The 19689-nt window shown below is 39.9% G+C and overlaps 1 protein-coding gene across 1 annotated transcript in view; it reads right to left on the reverse strand.

Moving 5' to 3' along the window:
* DYRK4 (dual specificity tyrosine phosphorylation regulated kinase 4) overlaps positions 1-19689 on the reverse strand; it is a 72037-nt gene that overhangs the window by 41167 nt on the left and 11181 nt on the right. The window contains exons 4-5 of the mRNA XM_073314661.1: positions 15789-15883; positions 15452-15586 (exon numbers count right to left, since the gene is read on the reverse strand). Of these exons, the coding sequence (XP_073170762.1) occupies positions 15452-15586; positions 15789-15883 (230 nt within the window). The remainder of the gene's footprint in view (positions 1-15451; positions 15587-15788; positions 15884-19689) is intronic.

Raw genomic sequence — 19689 nt, forward strand, 5'->3', positions numbered from 1 at the left:
CAAATTCTTGGGATAACCCAAAGCATTTGTTGGTAGAAAAAGGTCATATTTATAGAAAACATCTTAACTACTTTGTGACCTATTAGTCAAACCATGAGTTTACTGTAAAAGCAAGATTTTAAAGAAAGAAGTCAAAATAGGAAAGAGAAGCGGAGATAGAGCAGAAATTCACACATCAAAACTTCTCTAACCTTCAAGCTATTCAATCTGCACACAAATGGCATTCTTCTGAGGGCTCAGTGAAGCTTTAATAGCAGGCTGTGTAGTGAAGTCTCGTAACACTGAATCTTCTTTGGTTTTACAAGTATACCGTGACACATTTACTAATACATAATGAAGTATTCTCATATATCATTAAATCGAAATAAGAACTATCACAAATAAATGAACAAGCAATTCGACTGGAAGAGCCAGAATTTGAATTTGGAGTTAATGAACGTGAGATAGTGAGTGCACCAGCAACTGGCTAAGTGCTGTCACATGCATGTTAAAGCCAACATGCTGCAACTGTTATTATACATAGAATCATAGAAATGTAGAGCTGGAATGGACCTTGAGAAGTCATCAAGTCCAGCCTCCTGCGCTGCGGCAGAACCAAGTAAACCCAGAGAAACTCTGACATGGGTTTGTCCAACCCCCTGTTCTGAGAACCTTCCAATGACTGGGATTCTACAACCTCCTTTGGAAGCCCTGTTCCAGAGCATAACCACCCTTATACTTAGAAAACTTTTCCTAATATCTAACATCAATTTCCCTTGCTGCAGATTAAGCCCATTACTTCTTGTCCTACCTTCAGTGGACACGGAGAACAATTGATCTCTGTCCTCTTTGAAACAGCCCTTAACATATCTAAATGCCGTTATCAGGCCCCCACCTCAGTCATCTTTCCTCAAAGCTAAACATGCCAAGTTTTTTCAATCTTTCCTCATAGGTCAGGAGTTTAAAGCTTTTATCATTTTTGTTGCTCTCCTCTGGACTCTCTCCAGTTTGTCCACCTCTTTCCTAAAGCGTGGCACCCAGAACTGGACACCACTGGAGCTGAGGCCTCACCGATGCCAAGCAGAGCTGGACAATTAACTCCCTCCCATGCCTTACATATGACACTCACCCCAGAATGACATTAGCCTTTTTCACAACTGCATCACACTGTTGACTCATATTCATTTTGTGATCCACTATAACCCCCAGATCCTGTTCCCCAAGACTAGCACCTAGCCAGCTATTGCCCATTTTTCAGTTGTGCGTTTTACTTTTACTTCCTAAGTGCAGTACCTTCCACTTGTCTTTATGGAATTTCACCATGTTGAATTCAGACCAATTCTCCAATTTGTCATGGTTGTTTTAAAGTCTAATCCTGTCCTTCAAAGAGGTTGCAACCCCTCCCAACTTGGTTTCATCTGCACATTTTATAAGCATAGTCTCCACTCCATTATCTAAGTCATTAATGAAAATATTACATATTCCCAAACCCAGGACTGATCCCTGCAGGACCCCATTAGATATGCCCTCCCAGCTTGATAGCAAACCATTGATAACTAACGACTCTTTTAGTATGATCTTTCAGCCAGTTGTGCGCTCACCTTATCATAATTTTATCTAGACAGCATTTCCCTAGTTTGCTTATGACAATGTCATGTGGGGCTGTGTCAAACACCCTACTAAAATCAAGATATATCATGTCGACTGCTTCCTCCCATCCACTAGGCCAGTAACTCTGTCAAAGAACGAAATTAGATTGGTTTGGGATGATTTGTTTTTGACAAATCTACGCTGGCTATTCCTTATAACCATTATCCACTAGGTGCTTACAAATTGATTGTTTAATAATCTGTTTCAGTATCTTTCCAGGTATCGAAGTTAGATATGCTTGTCTATAATTCCCCGGGTCCTCTTTATTCCCCCCTTTTAAAGATAGATACTGTGTTTGCCTTTCTCCTGTCCTCTGGGACACACATGTCCTCCAGGAGTTCTCAAAGATAATTACTAACGGTTCCAAGACCACATCAGGTAGTTCGTTAAGTATCCTAGAATGAATTTCATCAGACCCTGCTGACTTCAATGCTTCTAACTTATCTAAATAGTCTTTAACCTGTTCTTTCACTATTTTGGCTTGCGTTCCTTCTCCCTTGTATATAATATTAATTGTGTTTGGTATCTAATTACCTTTAACCTTTTTAGAGAAGACTGAAGTAAAATAGGCATTAAACATCTCAGCCTTCCAGATGTCATCAAGTTATTAGCTCTACTCAACAGTTCTTAGCTTCCATTACTCCCTTCCCTACTCCCTTTGCTTCACTGCAGTACTGCTCTGCTATTTTAGTACTAAGCCACAATACAGCTCTATTATTGAACTTCAGTCCTACCCCACACCCTTCCTGCTATTCCAGCCCTTTCAAATAAAATCTTAGTGATTTTTACCTAGCCACATTCAGTTACCTAAAGAGGGTCATGGTGCTGTCCACCACCTGCTACATAATCTGCAATAATACAGAGACTCGTGTACTGGGTACTCACTACTTTGATAAAAAATGACCAGCAATTGCAACGTAATTGTACATAGTCTAAAAGACAGGCTTCTTCTCATTAGCTCACATAATTTAGTACTATGTTTTAAGCAGAATAATGAAATTTCTACAAGCGCAAGAATTAAAATGCAAGTCAATTCTAGTACAAAACCCCCTGAACATACTAGAATTATACAGCTAATATAAAATACACAGCTGCATCAAATACAGAATCCATTTTCTCCTTTTTTAAAAGGGTGTTTTATCCATGAAGGCCTCTCTCAAAACCGAATGAAGGCTAAGAATACACAGAGGCAACATAATACCAGAATACCAGAAAATATCAAATCCAGCAATGCATTTAAAAGTAGTAGCAAATGCACTATCACTCATTCACTCAGCACGCAACAGGAATACAAAAATTTCTCCCACCTTGTCAGTTATTTGTGGCAGCAAAACTGCTAGAGCTACTAACTGCCTGGCAGGCTGTTCATTCCATTTCAAAAGGGATTGTTAGAAAGTCCACCTTCATCTAGTCAGGGCATGTAAAGACTAGTTTTATCTACGTACCACACCTGATCTGAAACATGGATAAGCCTTCTGCTTGGCTTCAGTTTTAAATCTTCTTTCTAAAATGTGCCAACAGAGACTATTAGGTGCTGCAGAATTCTTTCAGGGGCCACCTATTCCATTTCTCCACCTCCCGCTAGACTGGGGTGGGCAAACTTTTTGGCCTGAGGGCCACACTGGGAAATAGAAATAGTATGGTGGGCCATGAATGCTCACAAAATTGGGGTTGGGGTGCGGGCCCTGGGGTACGGCTGGGGATGAGGAGTTTGGGGTGTAGGAGGGTGCTCTGGGCTGGGATTGAGGGGTTTGGAGAGAGGGAGGGGGATCAGGGCTGGGGCAGGGGGTTGGAGCATGGGGACAAGCTCAGGGGTGCAGGCTCCAAGCAGCGCTTACCTCAAGCGGCTCCCAGAAGCAGTGGCATGTCCCTTCTCCACTCCTAGGCGTGGAGTGGCCCCCAACCCTCGGAGTGGGGCCATGATGTGGCTTCCGGGAGCCGCGTGGTACAGCCCCCAACATGGCACCTGGCTGGAGCTTACAGGCTGGCTTAAAACGGCTCGGCCTGCGGGCTGGATCCGGCTTGCGGGCCATAGTTTGCCCACCTCTGCACTGGACCAAATCTAATTCTCCATATTTATCATGGCAAGTCAGTAACAGGAAAGGCAAATAGAACAATTATATTTGCTGTCCAACTTTGTTCTTCACTGAATAATCATCTAGAGCCTGTGGCACTGAAAAAGGGTTGTACCTGAGTCATTTATTTGCAAAATTTTCAGTCACAGAGAGCCTGTTAAACAGTCAGTGTAATTTCTTCACCAAGACTGCCTGCCTGGAAGATGATTGTCAATTAGTACATTCAAAATGGTCTTTCCAATTCGGCATTGTACTTTGTTTACTGAGGACCAAATTGTGGTATTTAATTAGTGGTTCAAGTTGGGGATGGTGCAGCCTGCTTCATGCAGTGCAAGATGGGAAGAGGATAGGCCATGGTCCCATCTCCTGTCTGCCCCCTTGGGGTGACATGAACCCTTGTGGGTTCACTGAGGGAGGAGTTTCTGCTCTCCCCCCAGAGAAGAGGTTGTAATTGTGAGTGTCTCTTGTATGCACTGTGAAATGGGGAAGGATCCTTGTACAATCCCCCTGCTCCAACACACCCAAGTAATGGCCTATCCCAGTATGACTCTGATTCTATAAACAAAATAGAATGGACTAGCTCTTGCTTAGAAACCAATGAATAAAACAACTGTACATAAAACCCAATCTCTCATTCTCAGGGAGTACAGTTAACAATTCCTGCCCTACACACACCACAGTTTCAATTGTTTAGCTAATGGGGACCCATCTCTCCAACACCAACTGAGAATTTTCAAAATACTGAACTCCAGCTTTTTGTGTCTAATAATCCATTGCAAAACTATATGCTGCAAATGTGAAATCATATATTATCTTCAGTTCTTTGACAACTCCTCCCTTCTTTCTCTGCACCCTGTTTTGATTCTTGTCATTGCTTTCTGTTTGTCTAATTTAGGGCCAATTCTCATTGACTTCTATGGGAGCTACATCTGTCCCTTGGGTTGTATTCTCTTTGAAGTAGGGATCATATCTTCATTCTTTCTGTAAAGTGCTGTGCATATTTATGGTGCTATATAATAAAAATAATGAATAATAATACTCCTTGTCTATGTCAAGGTTGTTGACATTGTCCTCTGGGCACCTGGATTCCTGAGAGCTGCAGGGGCACTTTACAGAACTGAAAGGCCAAGAATGATTTAAAAAGAACAGCACTTCTTGAATCAAAAGTAGTCATCCTTCCTTTACTCCTTAGCAAATAATGATGCCGTTTTTTTAAGTACGCACAAATTCCACCTCAGTCCATTACACATAGCATCAGCCCTAAAGACCACAGGAACAGTCAGATATCACCTGTAATAATATTAGGGGTTGGTCTTTCAAACTTAAAATACACAGTCATCCACAACAGCTACTCTCCTAAACAACCATCATCTTTACCAATCCGCCCAGAATTGTTTTCTGATAACACAGTTGAAGAGCAAGCTCATGTCTTTCCATATTCTCAGAAGTCTAAGCAATTCCCATGGCTGGTACTGATGTTCACTGTTGCATACACTGCTCCATCATGTGCCCCCTGGGAATAATGCTCTCACACTAAGCTATAGGCATACCTCTCTTCTGTTTCCTCATTTCTTCCACCTCTCCTGCCAACAAAATCCCCACCAATATAAAATCCTCATGCAAAGGGGACACATCTCCCTAATTTACACTCCAATTAGAACATGTGCTGTCATTATAGTAATCCAATTTCAACACCAGTGAGAATACATAGAGACTCCAAATAGCAGGCTTCAAAGAAAATGGTAAAAAGACAGCACAAGTGGGTCTCACTTAAAATCTGCACACACACGTGTGCACACAAACAAACATGCTTATGTGTGCACTAACACATTGAGTATTTCGATTCCAAATCTCATCTCTCCCTGGTGTACCAGGGATTTATATGAGTAACTTCCATTAAGTCTATTTAGTAAAGAAATTAGCTAGTAATAAACAAATTCAGCATTTATTTTAATAGTGCAAAATACAGTTCTGAAACTGGCATGTACCTGTGCCGTGCCCCTCCTGATGTAAAATAGGTTGTGAGTCTCAGAGAAAAAGGGTTGCATACATGTAATGTATTATTAACATTAGGGTAAGTACTGTTTATCCCCCTCACTGCTGTTATCTACTAGAACATTTTTTTATAAGCCACCATTCTGTTTGTGACCTACGGTACCAGGCACATCAGGCAGGGCAAGTGATCAAAAAATATCACATGTTGATTTCCTCCCAGTTTATTTGGAGCACATTAGTTAGTTTCATTAGAATGATTTATAATACATCTCTATAGGCCTCCACAGCATCAAGAGCCTTACTTTCGCCTCCCAAATGTTGACCCTTAACACGTCCATACTTTGACAGTACTCTCAAGGGGCTATTTCGGAGAAAGTGAATAATAAAGGATCTGGACATGCCTTTCAACTGTCTCTCATTATAAGGGATGTCTCCTGTGGTATTATCTTGATTTACCACATACACCCTCCTGTTTTCCACATTTTATTATTTTACATTATTCTTGACAGAACGCACAATTTTCTTATGTATATGTGGTATTTCTCCAGCGGACAAAGTCATTCCCTAGATAGGGTCTTCAATCAAACTTGAAAAGACACAAGTGACCAAATGTACAGCAGATTTTTTGACCACCAAATGGGTCATGTCAAGGCTTCCCTTCCCTTCCTCAGTTGCAAATGTCATGACACTTACTATGAAGAGCAATACTTAGAAGACAGCAGGTGATAGGCACCTGCTTGGAATAAAACTGATTCTCACTCAAGCTTCATTAAAGTAAAAAGTAGTTTCCAGAAAGAGCAAACTATAAACTACCAACAGATTTTTAAATAAATGTTTTACTGATACTTCAGTGAGATTCATATTCATCAGTGCAGTATTGGAGCACCTATCCTTGTGCAGTGTTATTATTCCCCATTTGCTAATGAGGAAACTGAGGCACAGAGAAGTTACATCTCTTGCCCAGATCACACAAGGAGGTTGTGAAATAACAAAAATAGCACCATGTTTCCTGACTCCTTGAACTGTACCTTAACCACAAGACCATCATTCATCCCCTGAAATTGTCCTCAAAAGATAAGTGTCAGAAATAGGACAATAGTAAGAAAACAACATTATTGATGCAATGACAGTAACATAGTACAGAGCATAAGGTGAACATGTAAGAAACTGCCATCTGCCATCAGAGAAATCCTATGTACAGGTACAAATAATTGCCTGTCTTCCAAGTGGACAAGGTCAGCTTTCTATTAGATGTTTGCAGTGTTGCTGTAGCTGCACTGGTCCCAGAGAATTAGAAAGTCATAGCGAGTAAGTTAATATCTTTTATTGGACCAACTTCTGTTGGTGAAAGAGACAAACTTTCGAGCTAGAATTAGATAGACAGATAGAGGGAATATTACAAACTAACCAACAGTGTAGCATTACTTTTCAAAACCAGAAGCTATAGCAGTCCTGCCTAACAGTGCATCTGTAGAGGCTCATGTCTCTACTCATTCGCATCTAGTAGAAGTGTTTGTGAAGGAAACAATGAAAATCTTTTTTTGGGAAGTACTTTCCCTCTCAACCCAGGGGATTCATGTGCTCCTTATAGAGTATATTTATGACCTTCCTTCTAGCTAAAAGGATATGTAAAAACCTAACCTATGACAGTAACACATTTTGTATGGGCCTGATATTTCTTTGGACAAACTTTCAGACATTTGAAAATCTTACGTTTTATTCAGATCTAATTTATTATACCTTCTTATACCCAAATTGTGAAGACATCTATCAGCCTCATTGGAGGTAAAGCATTGTCGGGAAGGACAAGCTCTTGATTCTAATGGAATTCAGTGCGGTACGTGTGAACAAAAGATGACACCGAACATAGGACAGCATTGTGCTTACTGAATAGTAAAACTCGGGGCTTGTAAGCAAGGGCTGTTAGTTCAGGAACCCAGAGAGCAGAGACAATTACCACCAAAAAAAAGTGATCTATAGGTTAAAAAGGCAAACAGGACTTTCATCTTAGATTCAAAGGGAAGATTGTACAGAGCCTGGAATATGAGATTCAGCCTCCAGGTAGGGACCACCTAAACGTAAGGTAAGTTTTTATGTCACTCATTTTGTGTTCTTCTCTGAAATTTTGAGCCCAGTCGATCATGGTCCTGCCCCTTGCGCAGTCATTAATGCTAGTGCAGAGTGGATACAAAATACTTCCATTCTGATTTGAAAGCATTTAACACCCACTTTGCACTTCTTTTGCAGTGTGTAAATGACTGCATGATGTGCAGAGCAACAATGAATCAGGCCCACCAACTGCACCCCAGCAAGCTGAGAGATGGCCATGATCACTGCTGTATTGTAAGATGGAATGCTGCCACTGCCATTATACTCAGAACACAGTCTGAAGCAGAGAAGGTTAAAAACAACAGTCCCCGCAGAGTGTCGTGAGCCTAGCTGCTAGAGAATACAGGAAATGCTTTTAAAATGACTGCTGTCCTATTAGCTGTAATAGAATATGTGAACAAGAATGTTAAATCCACTTCTTACCCAGTGCCAAAATGTAAATAAACTGGTAATTTAGGGCTCTTGAAGCTAAGATTTACCTCAGCAAAAACAAGAAACAAAACCCAAAACAAACCGCTGTCAAGAAATCCCAGTTACTTTGAAAAAGAATTGCCAGCCACTAGATTTCAGAATACTTGCCCAGCTATGTTCTAGGGTGCCTTTAGATGGGTGGGATATGACAAAATAAAAGCAAAGTTTGTAAAACTTAAACTATTTGCCAACGATCTGTTCCTATAGAACTTACTCACAATGCCTGCTGCTAGTAGAAATCGCTTCTACTCCTACTGAATAACAGTAATAATTTATGGCACCTTAGAGACCAACAAATTTATTTGAGCATAAGCTTTCTGTTGTTTCATGCATCCGATGAAGTGAGCTGTAGCTCACGAAAGCTTATGCTCAAATAAATCTGTTAGTCTCTAAGGTGCCACAAGTACTCCTTTTCTTTTTGCGAATACAGACTAACATGGCTGCTACTCTGAAACCAGTAATAATTTAATAATACTTAGCAATTCAAGAACATTTTTCATCTGTCGAACCTGAAGAACTTTATTAAGGCGGATAAGTATCATTATTCCCATTTTACGTATGGAGAAACTGAGACACAGAAAGGACACAATTTTCAAAAGCTTGGATAGGTACCTCTAACCATCTGAGTGCCCAGCAAGGGGCTCGAATGGGAGCTGGCAACTAGTGGATTTTCCAAACTGGAATATGACCGTTCCAGTGTTTTTGAGAGCCCAGCAGCTTGATCATTCCAAGAAGACAGGATGGGTAAAGGGCCTGGTCTGGAGAAACAGCGCGCAAACAGCATTCTCAAAAGCATCAAGGTGTTCTCAAGAACTGTTAACAGGCCCTCGAAAATTAGTAGTTCCTGAGGCAGGAGTGTGCCAGGAGGCACAAGTTAAAGAAATGTCCAGTGAGAGACAGGTGGTGGAAAGGGTACTATCCTAGGACTGGGGGGAGTTGGTTTGAGTAGAATGGAGAAGAGGTGCTGCAGTGCAGCATCTGCCTATGCTGTGGAGATATGGGAATGCAGGGAAAAGAGACATCAGGCAAAAGAGGCAAAAAGGAAAAGGCACCCTTCACACTCCTAACAAGGTCTACGAGCCTTAAAAGAACTTCCTTACCCTCACTGAGGCACAAGGTCATACAGAGGCACAGTTTACCCTTGAAGCCAAACATCACCTTTGTAATGAGTTGAAGGGGGAGCTAGAGAGTACGACCCAGCAAAGTCAAATCCTCTCTGCCCCAGTCAGGTTCGCCACTGTATTCACCATCCTTACCACAGTATCCTTACACAGGGCCATCACAGACACTACCAACCTCAGCCAGTCAGCTGCTTCTGTATACCTAGATGATTTCCTAAAATTCTCTGATGTGCAGAGTTAATGACAACAGGCCTGACTGACCATTGAATTACTTCAGTGGAGGTATACACTGGCATAAACCTTGAGCTAGGCACTGGTGAATGAGGCCCCACATTAGTTTCCTTCTAGACAGCCAGAAAGTTAATACAACTATAAAAAGATACATTTAAAAGGTAAACGCTTAAGATATCCTTTTTAAAGGCAGAACATTTGATTTCAGACTGCTTTGACACATTGGGATTTCTTTAGCTCCCCTTTCCTTCTCCCTCCAATAAAATATTAGCTAAAGCTGTCAAAAGATATTTTCTTAGCCACAAAGTCTTTGTGAAAGCCACAAGAATAATTTGAAATCATCTTGCAGGACCTTGGACAGTTTGGGAACCTGAAAAATCAATAATTTACCTACAATTTAAGCAGAACCCCTTTGAAATAATCTTTATTTCAAGATGTAAACCTTGCCTGAGCTTCCAACATTAATAGTGTAAATACTTTTCTTAACTATTTGCCTCTTCTCAATTTCCCCTCTCCTCAAACTATATGAAATATGGGTAATGATTAATCCATTTAAAAAGACATACAGAACTGACTGTACACAGTACAAATGATGAAACTGCCTTCTTTCCCTCTTCTGTCATTTATTGTCTATTCCATATAATAGCTATATCAAAACATAATGCAAACACATGTATTGTAGAATAAAAGCTAAACAAATGCCACTGCTGTTACCTTAGGCTGGATTCTTCTGTTTCTTCTCATTTGTAAACAACACTCATTGAAGAAGCTGAGATCACAACAGTTTTTGCCACTCCCTTCTCCCCCCATATTGGTAATTCTCCATGTTTTAAACCTGTCTCCATGACATTTTTCACTTTTCACTTTTAAATCCCATACCATCGTTTGCCTAATCCAGAGCTGTCAAGCAGGCCCATATCTACAAATAATAATTTGACCACTTTTACAGCAGAGTTCCTTGGTATCAATTATATATTGCTTTACTACAGTTCCTCAGCATTGCCATGAACCAAATACCCAACACAACTGTGAACATTAGAATATTTGCTGACGTGCTAGGAAGTCTTTGAGGACTTAGTGCCAGCATAACATGTTCATCAATTAGGCTCAGCGTGATTGCAAAACTGTCCCTCGAGATGCAAGGTATACCATTTTCTTTCCATTTTTTTTCAAAGAAGCATCCTTAGGTTTGTTTCTACTGCTGTAAACAAAAACTCCTTGAGTCATAGTTTCAAATAAATTATCACCCCCTCCAGCATCCCATCTATCACTTTCCACTTGCCCTTAAAACAGAAAATTGAAATGACTGCTTTTCAGTAGTCCCGCTTCTGCTTATGGTTTAATCCTCCATCAGCCTTGACAGCCTTTTAGATTTTCCATTAGCAAAACAAATGCTTGCAGAGAGCGAGCAGCTTAGGTTTGGAATACTAAGGAAACAGACTTCAGTGATCTTTTATTCAGTACTTATAGCAAAGCTCTGTGATCTATTTTTATATTCTCAGCAGGATCCAGCAGTGAATAACTATCAGTCTCGGTTCATCTTGTCCCTGTATTTTCCTTCTGAAGATGATAATAGCAAATTTTATAAGGAAACGGTGCATGGACAAGGTCTTTTAAAAAAAAACAAAAAAAGGATAACAGCAATACAAATAATGTGACTCTGAGCTCATTTCTAGGTTAGATTAAAAACAAAATATCCAAGTCATATTGGAAGTCTTTCTGAACTGTTGAAATTGGAGCTGTCAAAATAGTCCATTCAAAACTTTGTTTTTTTCAACAAAAATGGCCTTTTGTCAAAAATGAAAATTTTCATAGAATATTTTTTTCAAAATGTTCTGATCTTTTGATGAAAAATGAAACCCCCAAAACAGGAAAATTGTTTGTTTTGTTTTCCCCTTTGTCTTTCCCCTTCTTCCTTCCCCCTTTTGCAATGGAAAAAATCAAAGAAAGGGGAGTGGGGAAGGGAAAAAAGAAAAATGGTGAGAACAGGGAGAGAAAGGAGTGAAAATCCAAAATCTGAAAACCAAAAAACCAAAAAATTACTATTTACTATTATAAAAAATTGAAGTATTCCAAGAAAATGATTTTTTTCAACATTTTTTCCACAAAACAAATTTAGCATTTTTTGACAAGTGGAATCTCAAACCATGAGAAACATTTTAGAGGATTAGAAATCTAGTTAATTTACACTACTGAAAAGTTACCAATGAAAAATAACAAATGCAATGGCGTAAACTATAAGGTCCAAAATAAAGATTAGATTCCACCTATCAATGCACATAAAAATAAAAAATGATGACACATGGTTTAATCTTGTGCCATCCGAACCGATATATTTTTATTAATATTTATGAACATTTTAAACTCTTTAATATGACAAAATCTAGTTAACAAAAAAAAAGTCTTTTATCAAATCACACCTCTTATTTTCTTAAATTTGCAGCTCTAAGCTGAGAGAGTGTGCCACATTTTGGTCTGATAGAGATGCACATAAAAATAAGTTATGAAACTTATCAAATGCCAAAAAATTAACAAGAGTCTAAATTTGAGGCCCCCTTTGAGCTTGAGGCCCAGGCCAAATGGCCCTCCTGGCCACTCCTGATTGGCCCTAACTCTATGAACTTAATTTACTAACACCAGGAGATTAATCTTCCACGAAAGAAATCTGAACTCACACCTACTTGGTAGTTCAAAAGGAGCTTCTGACAGTCTGGGTTGGTTCAAATTAATTTTCCATGACACAAAACATTTCTTAATGGGATATTTCAAAAGTGTCAAGTTCTTTATGAATCTGACAACAAGATGCTGCCGAGACTCTGGTGTACCTTTGACTACCTCATGATAGGTTGCAACATCTGTCAAATGAACCCAGATGGAATTAATCTATAGTTTCAGACTAATGATGAAAGTAGTTAAATAGATTTTGTGGGGGGTAAGTCAAAGAGTCCCTATGGACTTGTTTGTACCATACCAGAAACTCTTTTGTGTGACAATGACCTAACATTATATATTGCTGTAACTGAAATAATTTCCAATAGGAAAATGATGGGATCTGCTGGATGCTGAGCACTTCTGAAAAGTCTACCATTTCATTGCCTAAATGGGAACTGACACGTTTTGAAAATCTAACTCTGTGTGACTTGCCCATGGTCACACAGCAAATTAGAGCCAGAGTTGGAAATAGAATCGAGAGCTCCTGACTTCCAGTCAACTCCATCCCTAAGGCCAGTGTTTTCCAAACTTTTGAAAGCTGAGTCACCCCTTCAGGAAATTGAAACCCTTGCCCCTGGCAACTGTAACTTGTGCTGTTAAATTCCTGCCCATCTTAATGTATACAGCTTCTGTGTCCCCTGGCTAGTCCTGAAGGTTTATTAACAATGTGTGTGTATAATACTTGAAGCACACTTTGGTAACCCAATGACTTAGATCTAAGTATCTATTGTTTCATGTATAAATAATTCTAAAATATTCCTGCAAAGAGCAGCATAAAGTGTCAGGGCAAAATTCTCCTCATAGCCGAGCATAAATCTTTGCTAATATTCTGTACTCTCTACCTGCTGAAATTCCCAGAGGGTGAAATTGTGGTGCTGAGAGCTACGCTGTAGCTCACGAAAGCTTATGCTCAAATAAATTGGTTAGTCTCTAAGGTGCCACAAGTACTCCTTTTCTTTTTGCGAATACAGACTAACAAGGCTGCTACTCTGAAACCTGCAACTTTGAAGAGAGAATTTTCCCACGAGATATAGATGGAAAAGGTTTGTACTATTCAAGCTAGGAATCACACCCTTGGTGTCATATCTAATATTAGTAGATATATGTAAAAACACATAATTTTAGAAATCTGTCAAGTCATTTCTCTAATTACAACTGCTCCAGTTATCACCATAAAAAAGCTTGTATACAGAGTTAGGTGTATTTACTGTAGTGTAATTACAAATTAAATGTAATGTACACATTTGGGCAAACAGCTCAAAAGATGACTAGACTTTGATCTGAGGGGTACCAAGACCATCTTCCCATTTTCCAGTGACTGCGTCACTAGACAAAGATATTCACTGCTGAAGCACAGATGAGACCCACTGTCAACAGGTAGGTGCTGAAGGTGATTTCCTTTCGAGTACTTCTCTTAATATATTATGATGGTTCTGCCCATCTGTTCTTTTGTTCTGAAAGCAGAGTCACTTCCAAAGTCTAAGGTGCCACAAGTACTCCTTTTCTTTTTTCCAAAGTCTTGTAGATCACAAAGAAGAAGCTGCTAATAGATCCAGCCATACTTTGAATGGGCTACAGTTCATATATGTTGTGTTGTTGCAGTGTTTCGTGTTACATGTTAAGCATTGACCGTATAATGCTGCACTGGCCCCAAGGAGATAGTCTAGATGACTTAATTGGCATTTTCCGTGTGTAACTTCAATGATTCATTCTGTGTCTCCTCCGATCCAGGGTTTGAATGCTACAGTTTGCAAAGAGTAAACCTTACATTGGTTGCTTCTGTCTCAGAGAAGCAAGTATAAATTAAAGCTCTTGACAAATTTCTTGTTCCATTTTATGACCACCGTGAGTCAGAGACATTCCTCTTAGCACAGCCGGCTGCATCAGCTGGAGTGACTGATATTACTGTTATTTGTATTAATGATTTATATTACAGTACAACTGAGATCAGGGCCTCATAGTGCTAGGTGCTTTCATATACACAGTGAGACAGTATCTACCCTCAAGAGTTGACAGTCTAAATAGACAAAATAAGAAGAAAAGAAGCAATACTGAGATCCAGTAACACCATATTTTAAGTATTGAGGAAGATTTGGTACCAAGATAACTAATCTGGAGATACAGCCAGGGAAATATTGAACAATGAAAGGGTTAACTGGTAGGAGTCTAAACTCAAGTGAATTGTTCAGAGGAGTACTCTAATCCTGGTAATCCTCTAATCCTTAGGTCAGCATCTACCTAAGGTCAGCTGGAAGAGTGCCTACAAGGCATCTTTCACACCACTTTGTTCCTTCAAATTCCTACAGTTCAATAGTTCAGGAAATCTATGCGGCTTGTCACTCTGTAACCAAATGTTGGTAGGACAAAGCATGCCCTAGTAGGGCTGGGAAACTGTGGCTCCACTGTGGATCCCAGGAACTCTAAGGTACTGCTTTCAAACTAGAGTATCTACTTTATGCCCCGCCAGAATATGGGAAGTTTTAAAGGGGTGCTGTCAGTTTAAATTTTATATACTTTAAATAAACATATTTCTATCACTTATATTATTAATATCACCTTAGTTTATTAAAAATGAAATAATTTAAAAATTCAATTTACATATCATTGTTTATTCTCTGTTTCTTTTTGCATTTGCCTCAAGGTGGAAAATAAAAAGAAATTAAGTCAGTGTCATATTTGTTTCTGGTCAGTTTCACTTGCACATTCTTAAGGTCCAGTCCAAAACCCACTGAAATCAATGGAAGCACTCCCACTGATGTCAATAGATTTGGATCAGGCCCTCAGTATTGCAATGTTTGGGTTTCATATACTGCAGAGGAGAGCTTATTTGTTTAAAATACAAGTTTTCATCATATTAAAAAATGACATAAATTTTCTCTTGGTCTTTGGTTTTATAAAAAAATTGTGTTTAGACAATGTAAAATTTGGGACAAATTTCAGTTGATTATGTCCTTTTAAGCTATGTATAATCTCGGAGAACCAGATTCTTCTCTAAATCACACCTCTGTAAATCCACAGTAACTTCACTAAAGCCAAAAGAGTTACTCTGGATTTAAACCAATGTAACTGAGAGTAGAATTGGCCCATTGATCTCCCATTTTCTCTAACCTTCTCAAGTAGGTACTTCTGATTTGTCTGCAGCAAGATTCCTTTTTTGATTTTGTATATCGGGTAATTGTCTTCATTGACATGAGACTTTATCTGATTCGGTCTTTGGACTGCAGGTGTCTGGTCTAGCAGAGACTGTAATGAGAACAGATCACACTATTTTGTATCTGTATCTCTACACATATATTTCAAAGTTATTAAATGAACAAAAACTTGTTGTTTTACTTTTGAGGCAATGTGCTTCTTCTGTATGGATAAGCAACAGAAGTAAGGCTCTTATGGCTGGTCATATATCCAGTGAATTATTATGAATAGCTGTTAGAATTTCATTGCTTACCAAAGATACTTGAATACAGTCTGTCTCACTTGATAGGTTTTGATCTGTTTTTCCTTTGCATACTGAATGACACACATCTCCCCTAGGAGTCCTTCCTGTTGGATGGAATATCAATACAGAAGACAATAAATTCATTAGAACCATGTGAAATAAACCTACTGACCGCTATTCCTACCTACATGCCTCCAGCTTTCACCCTGACCACACCACACGATCCATCGTCTATAGCCAAGCTCTGCGATACAACCACATTTGCTCCAACCCCTCAGACAGAGACAAACACCTACAAGATCTCTATCAAGCTTTCTTACAACTACAATACCCACCTGCGGAAGTGAAGAAACAGATTGATAGAGCCAGAAGAGTACCTGGAAGTTACCTACTACAGGACAGGCCCAACAAAGAAAATAACAGAACGCCACTAGCCGTCACCTTGAGCCCCCAACTAAAACCCCTCCAACGCATTATTAAGGATCTACAACCTATCTTGAAGGATGACCCAACACTCTCACAAATCTTGGGAGACAGGCCAGTCCTTGCCTACAGACAGCCCCGCAACCTGAAGCAAATACTCACCAACAACCACATACCACACAACAGAACCACTAGCCCAGGAACCTATCCTTGCAACAAAGCCCGTTGCCAACTGTGCCCACATATCTATTCAGGGGACCCCATCACAGGGCCTAATAACATCAGCCACACTATCAGAGGCTCGTTCACCTGCACATCCACCAATGTGATATATGCCATCATGTGCCAGCAATGCCCCTCTGCCATGTACATTGGTCAAACTGGACAGTCTCTATGTAAAAGAATAAATGGACACAAATCAGATGTCAAGAATTATAACATTCATAAACCAGTCGGAGAACACTTCAATCTCTCTGGTCACGCAATCATCGACATGAAGGTCACTATCTTACAACAAAAAAACTTCAAATCCAGACTCCAGCGAGAAACTGCTGAATTGGAATTCATTTGCAAATTGGATACTATTAATTTAGGCTTAAATAGAGACTGGGAGTGGCTAAGTCATTATGCAAGGTAGCCTATTTCCCCTTGCTTTTTCCTACCCCCCCCCCAAGACGTTCTGGTTAAACTTGGATTTAAATTTGGAGAGTGGTCAGTTTGGATGAGCTATTGCCAGCAGGAGAGTGAGTTTATGTGTGTGTGTGTGTGTTCCCGGGGGGGGGGTGGGGTGGGGAGTGAGAAAGCCTGTATCTGTGCTGGAAATGACCCACCTTGATTACCATGCACATTGTAGGGAGAGTGGTCACTTTGGATGAGCTATTACCAGCAGGAGAGTGAGTTTGTGTGTGTATGGGGGTGGGGGGATGAGAAAACCTGGATTTATGCTGGAAATGGCCCACCTTGATTATCATGCACATTGTAGGGAGAGTGGTCACTTTGGATAAGCTATTACCAGCAGGAGAGTGAGTTTGTGTGTGTGGTTTTTGGAGGGGGGTGAGGGGGTGAGAGAACCTGGATTTGTGCAGAAAATGGCCCACCTTGATTATCATACACATTGTGAAGAGAGTGGTCACTTTGGATGGGCTATTACCAGCAGGAGAGTGAGTTGGGGGGTGGGGGGCGGAGGGTGAGAAAACCTGGATTTGTGCTGGAAATGGCCCAACTTAATGATTACTTTAGATAAGCTTTTACCAGCAGGAGAGTGAGTTTGTGTGTGTATGGGGGTGGGGGGGGGTGAGAAAACCTGGATTTGTGCTGGAAATGGCCCAACTTGATGATCACTTTAGATAAGCTATCACCAGCAGGACAGTGGGGTGGGAGGGGGTATTGTTTCATGGTCTCTGTGTGTATATAATGTCTACTGCAGTTTCCACGGTATGCATCCGATGAAGTGAGCCGTAGCTCACGAAAGCTCATGCTCAAATAAATTGGTTAGTCTCTAAGGTGCCACAAGTACTCCTTTTCTTTTTGCAAAGACAGACTAACACGGCTGTTACTCTGAAACGTGAAATAATAGGTCACTCAAGTTACATAGGGAATTATATCAAACTCATTTCTCTGGTAGGTGGGTAGCTTATATGTAGTGATGTTTAAAAGGAGTAACCAGGGGATTTTATTACTACATAACTGTTCTTCCTCACCCCATTCCCTCACGACTGTCTGCTAGTCCCTCTTGTCAAGTCATGTCTCAAATGAGGTTGTAAGTGCTTCAGGGCAGAGACTGCATCTTTTTATTTATACTGTAAAACACCGAGAACACTTTGGGGCGATGCAAAAACAATTAATAAAATAATAATAATTAACCAACTAGTAGTGGTAGGGTTTGTGAAAATACAGGGCAGAATAAGGAATGCACACACAAGTAATTCAGATACACTTAGTATATTACGGCCTACATTGTATTTGATTTTCTGCCCAAGTTTCTTCCGTTTTTATTTCATTTAACTTATTATGAGTGATTGGAGTTATTATGTATTATTTGAATTACAATGACACTTGTGCTAGGTGCTATATTGACATTAAGCAAATACAAAAAGTCCCTGCCCCAGAAAATTCACAATCGCACCTAAAAACACAAGGATGAGGCAAACTGAAAGGTGGGATAGGGGAGGACGATGATGTAATAATGAAACAATTAAGTTTTTCACAGTAAGAAGCAATCACATCTTATCATGAGCACTGCCATGGTTGATTGGTAGGGTTTTGTAGCAAGAAGCATTTTGAGAAAGTAATTGAATGAAGGTCAGATTTAACAATAGGGATGACATTTTCAAAATTGTCCAGCTAAACTACAAACATAAAGCATGAGCAAAGTAGATAATTAAGCACCAATTCATAGTGAACAACAGGAAACTGCAAAGTGTACATGCAAAAACCTGAACATGTTAACCCTTCATAGCCTATTAAAACTCCAGAACTGGAGGAAATCAAGGTTCAGCCAACAAAGCAAAACAGGGATTGCATTTCTTGGCAATTGTATCATGGCTGGCATGGCCCTATGAGGTGCAAGATATATGGCTAAGGTACTTTAATTTAATGGACGGATACAATAGTGAGATTTGAATATGCAGTTGGACTGTCTAATTATTATTAGGAAATAGAACGTATATGTAAAGAAAAATAAAGACAGCTATACCCATATGTTTTTTTTTTTCGTTTATATCTAAAACTAAGTTCAGTGGGGGAAGTAACATGCTTATATAAAGCAAGTTTAATATAAACAAATGTAGAGCAAAACATAGAGAGCCAAGAGGACTTAGTAATTATGGACTCAGTAATTTACACAGCTAAGGAGAGGGGTGGAGGAAACAAAGGAAAAATAATTTGGGATATTTTCACCGATATTTAGTTTTTTAAAATAGTCCCTATAATGCATTAAAAATTATTTTAAAAGCACTGGCTGATCCAGGATCCAGCTTTTCAGTGACTGTGGGATCTGGCACTTTCATCTTCATCCAGAGCCTCTGTATCTAATACTTTGATGTTGGGCTGAAGCCACTATCAGCTTCAATGAATAGCAATAGAGAGACAAGGTGGGTGAGGTAATTTCTTTTATTGGACCGACTTCTGTTGGTGAGAGAGACAAGCTTTCGAGCCACTCAGAGCTCTTCTTCCTGTCTGGGAAAGACACTCAGGGCTTGCCTATACTTAAAACCCTACAGTGGCACAGCTGCACCACTGTTTCAGTGTAGACACTACCTATGCTGACGGGAGGGGTTCTCCTGTCAATGTAGGTAATCCACCTCCCCAAGAGGTGGTAGCCAGGTCGACAGAAGAAGAGTTCCATTGACCTAGTGCTGTCTACATGGGGATTTTGTTCTGCTTAAGTATGCCACTCAGGGGTGTGGATTTTTCACACCCCTGACTGACATAGTTAAATCAACCTAATTTCCTCACGTAGACAAGGCTGAGAATGTCAGAGCTAAAT

Source organism: Lepidochelys kempii, chromosome 1 (assembly GCF_965140265.1).
Source record: "Lepidochelys kempii isolate rLepKem1 chromosome 1, rLepKem1.hap2, whole genome shotgun sequence".
In the NCBI taxonomy this organism is placed as follows: Eukaryota; Metazoa; Chordata; order Testudines; family Cheloniidae; genus Lepidochelys; species Lepidochelys kempii.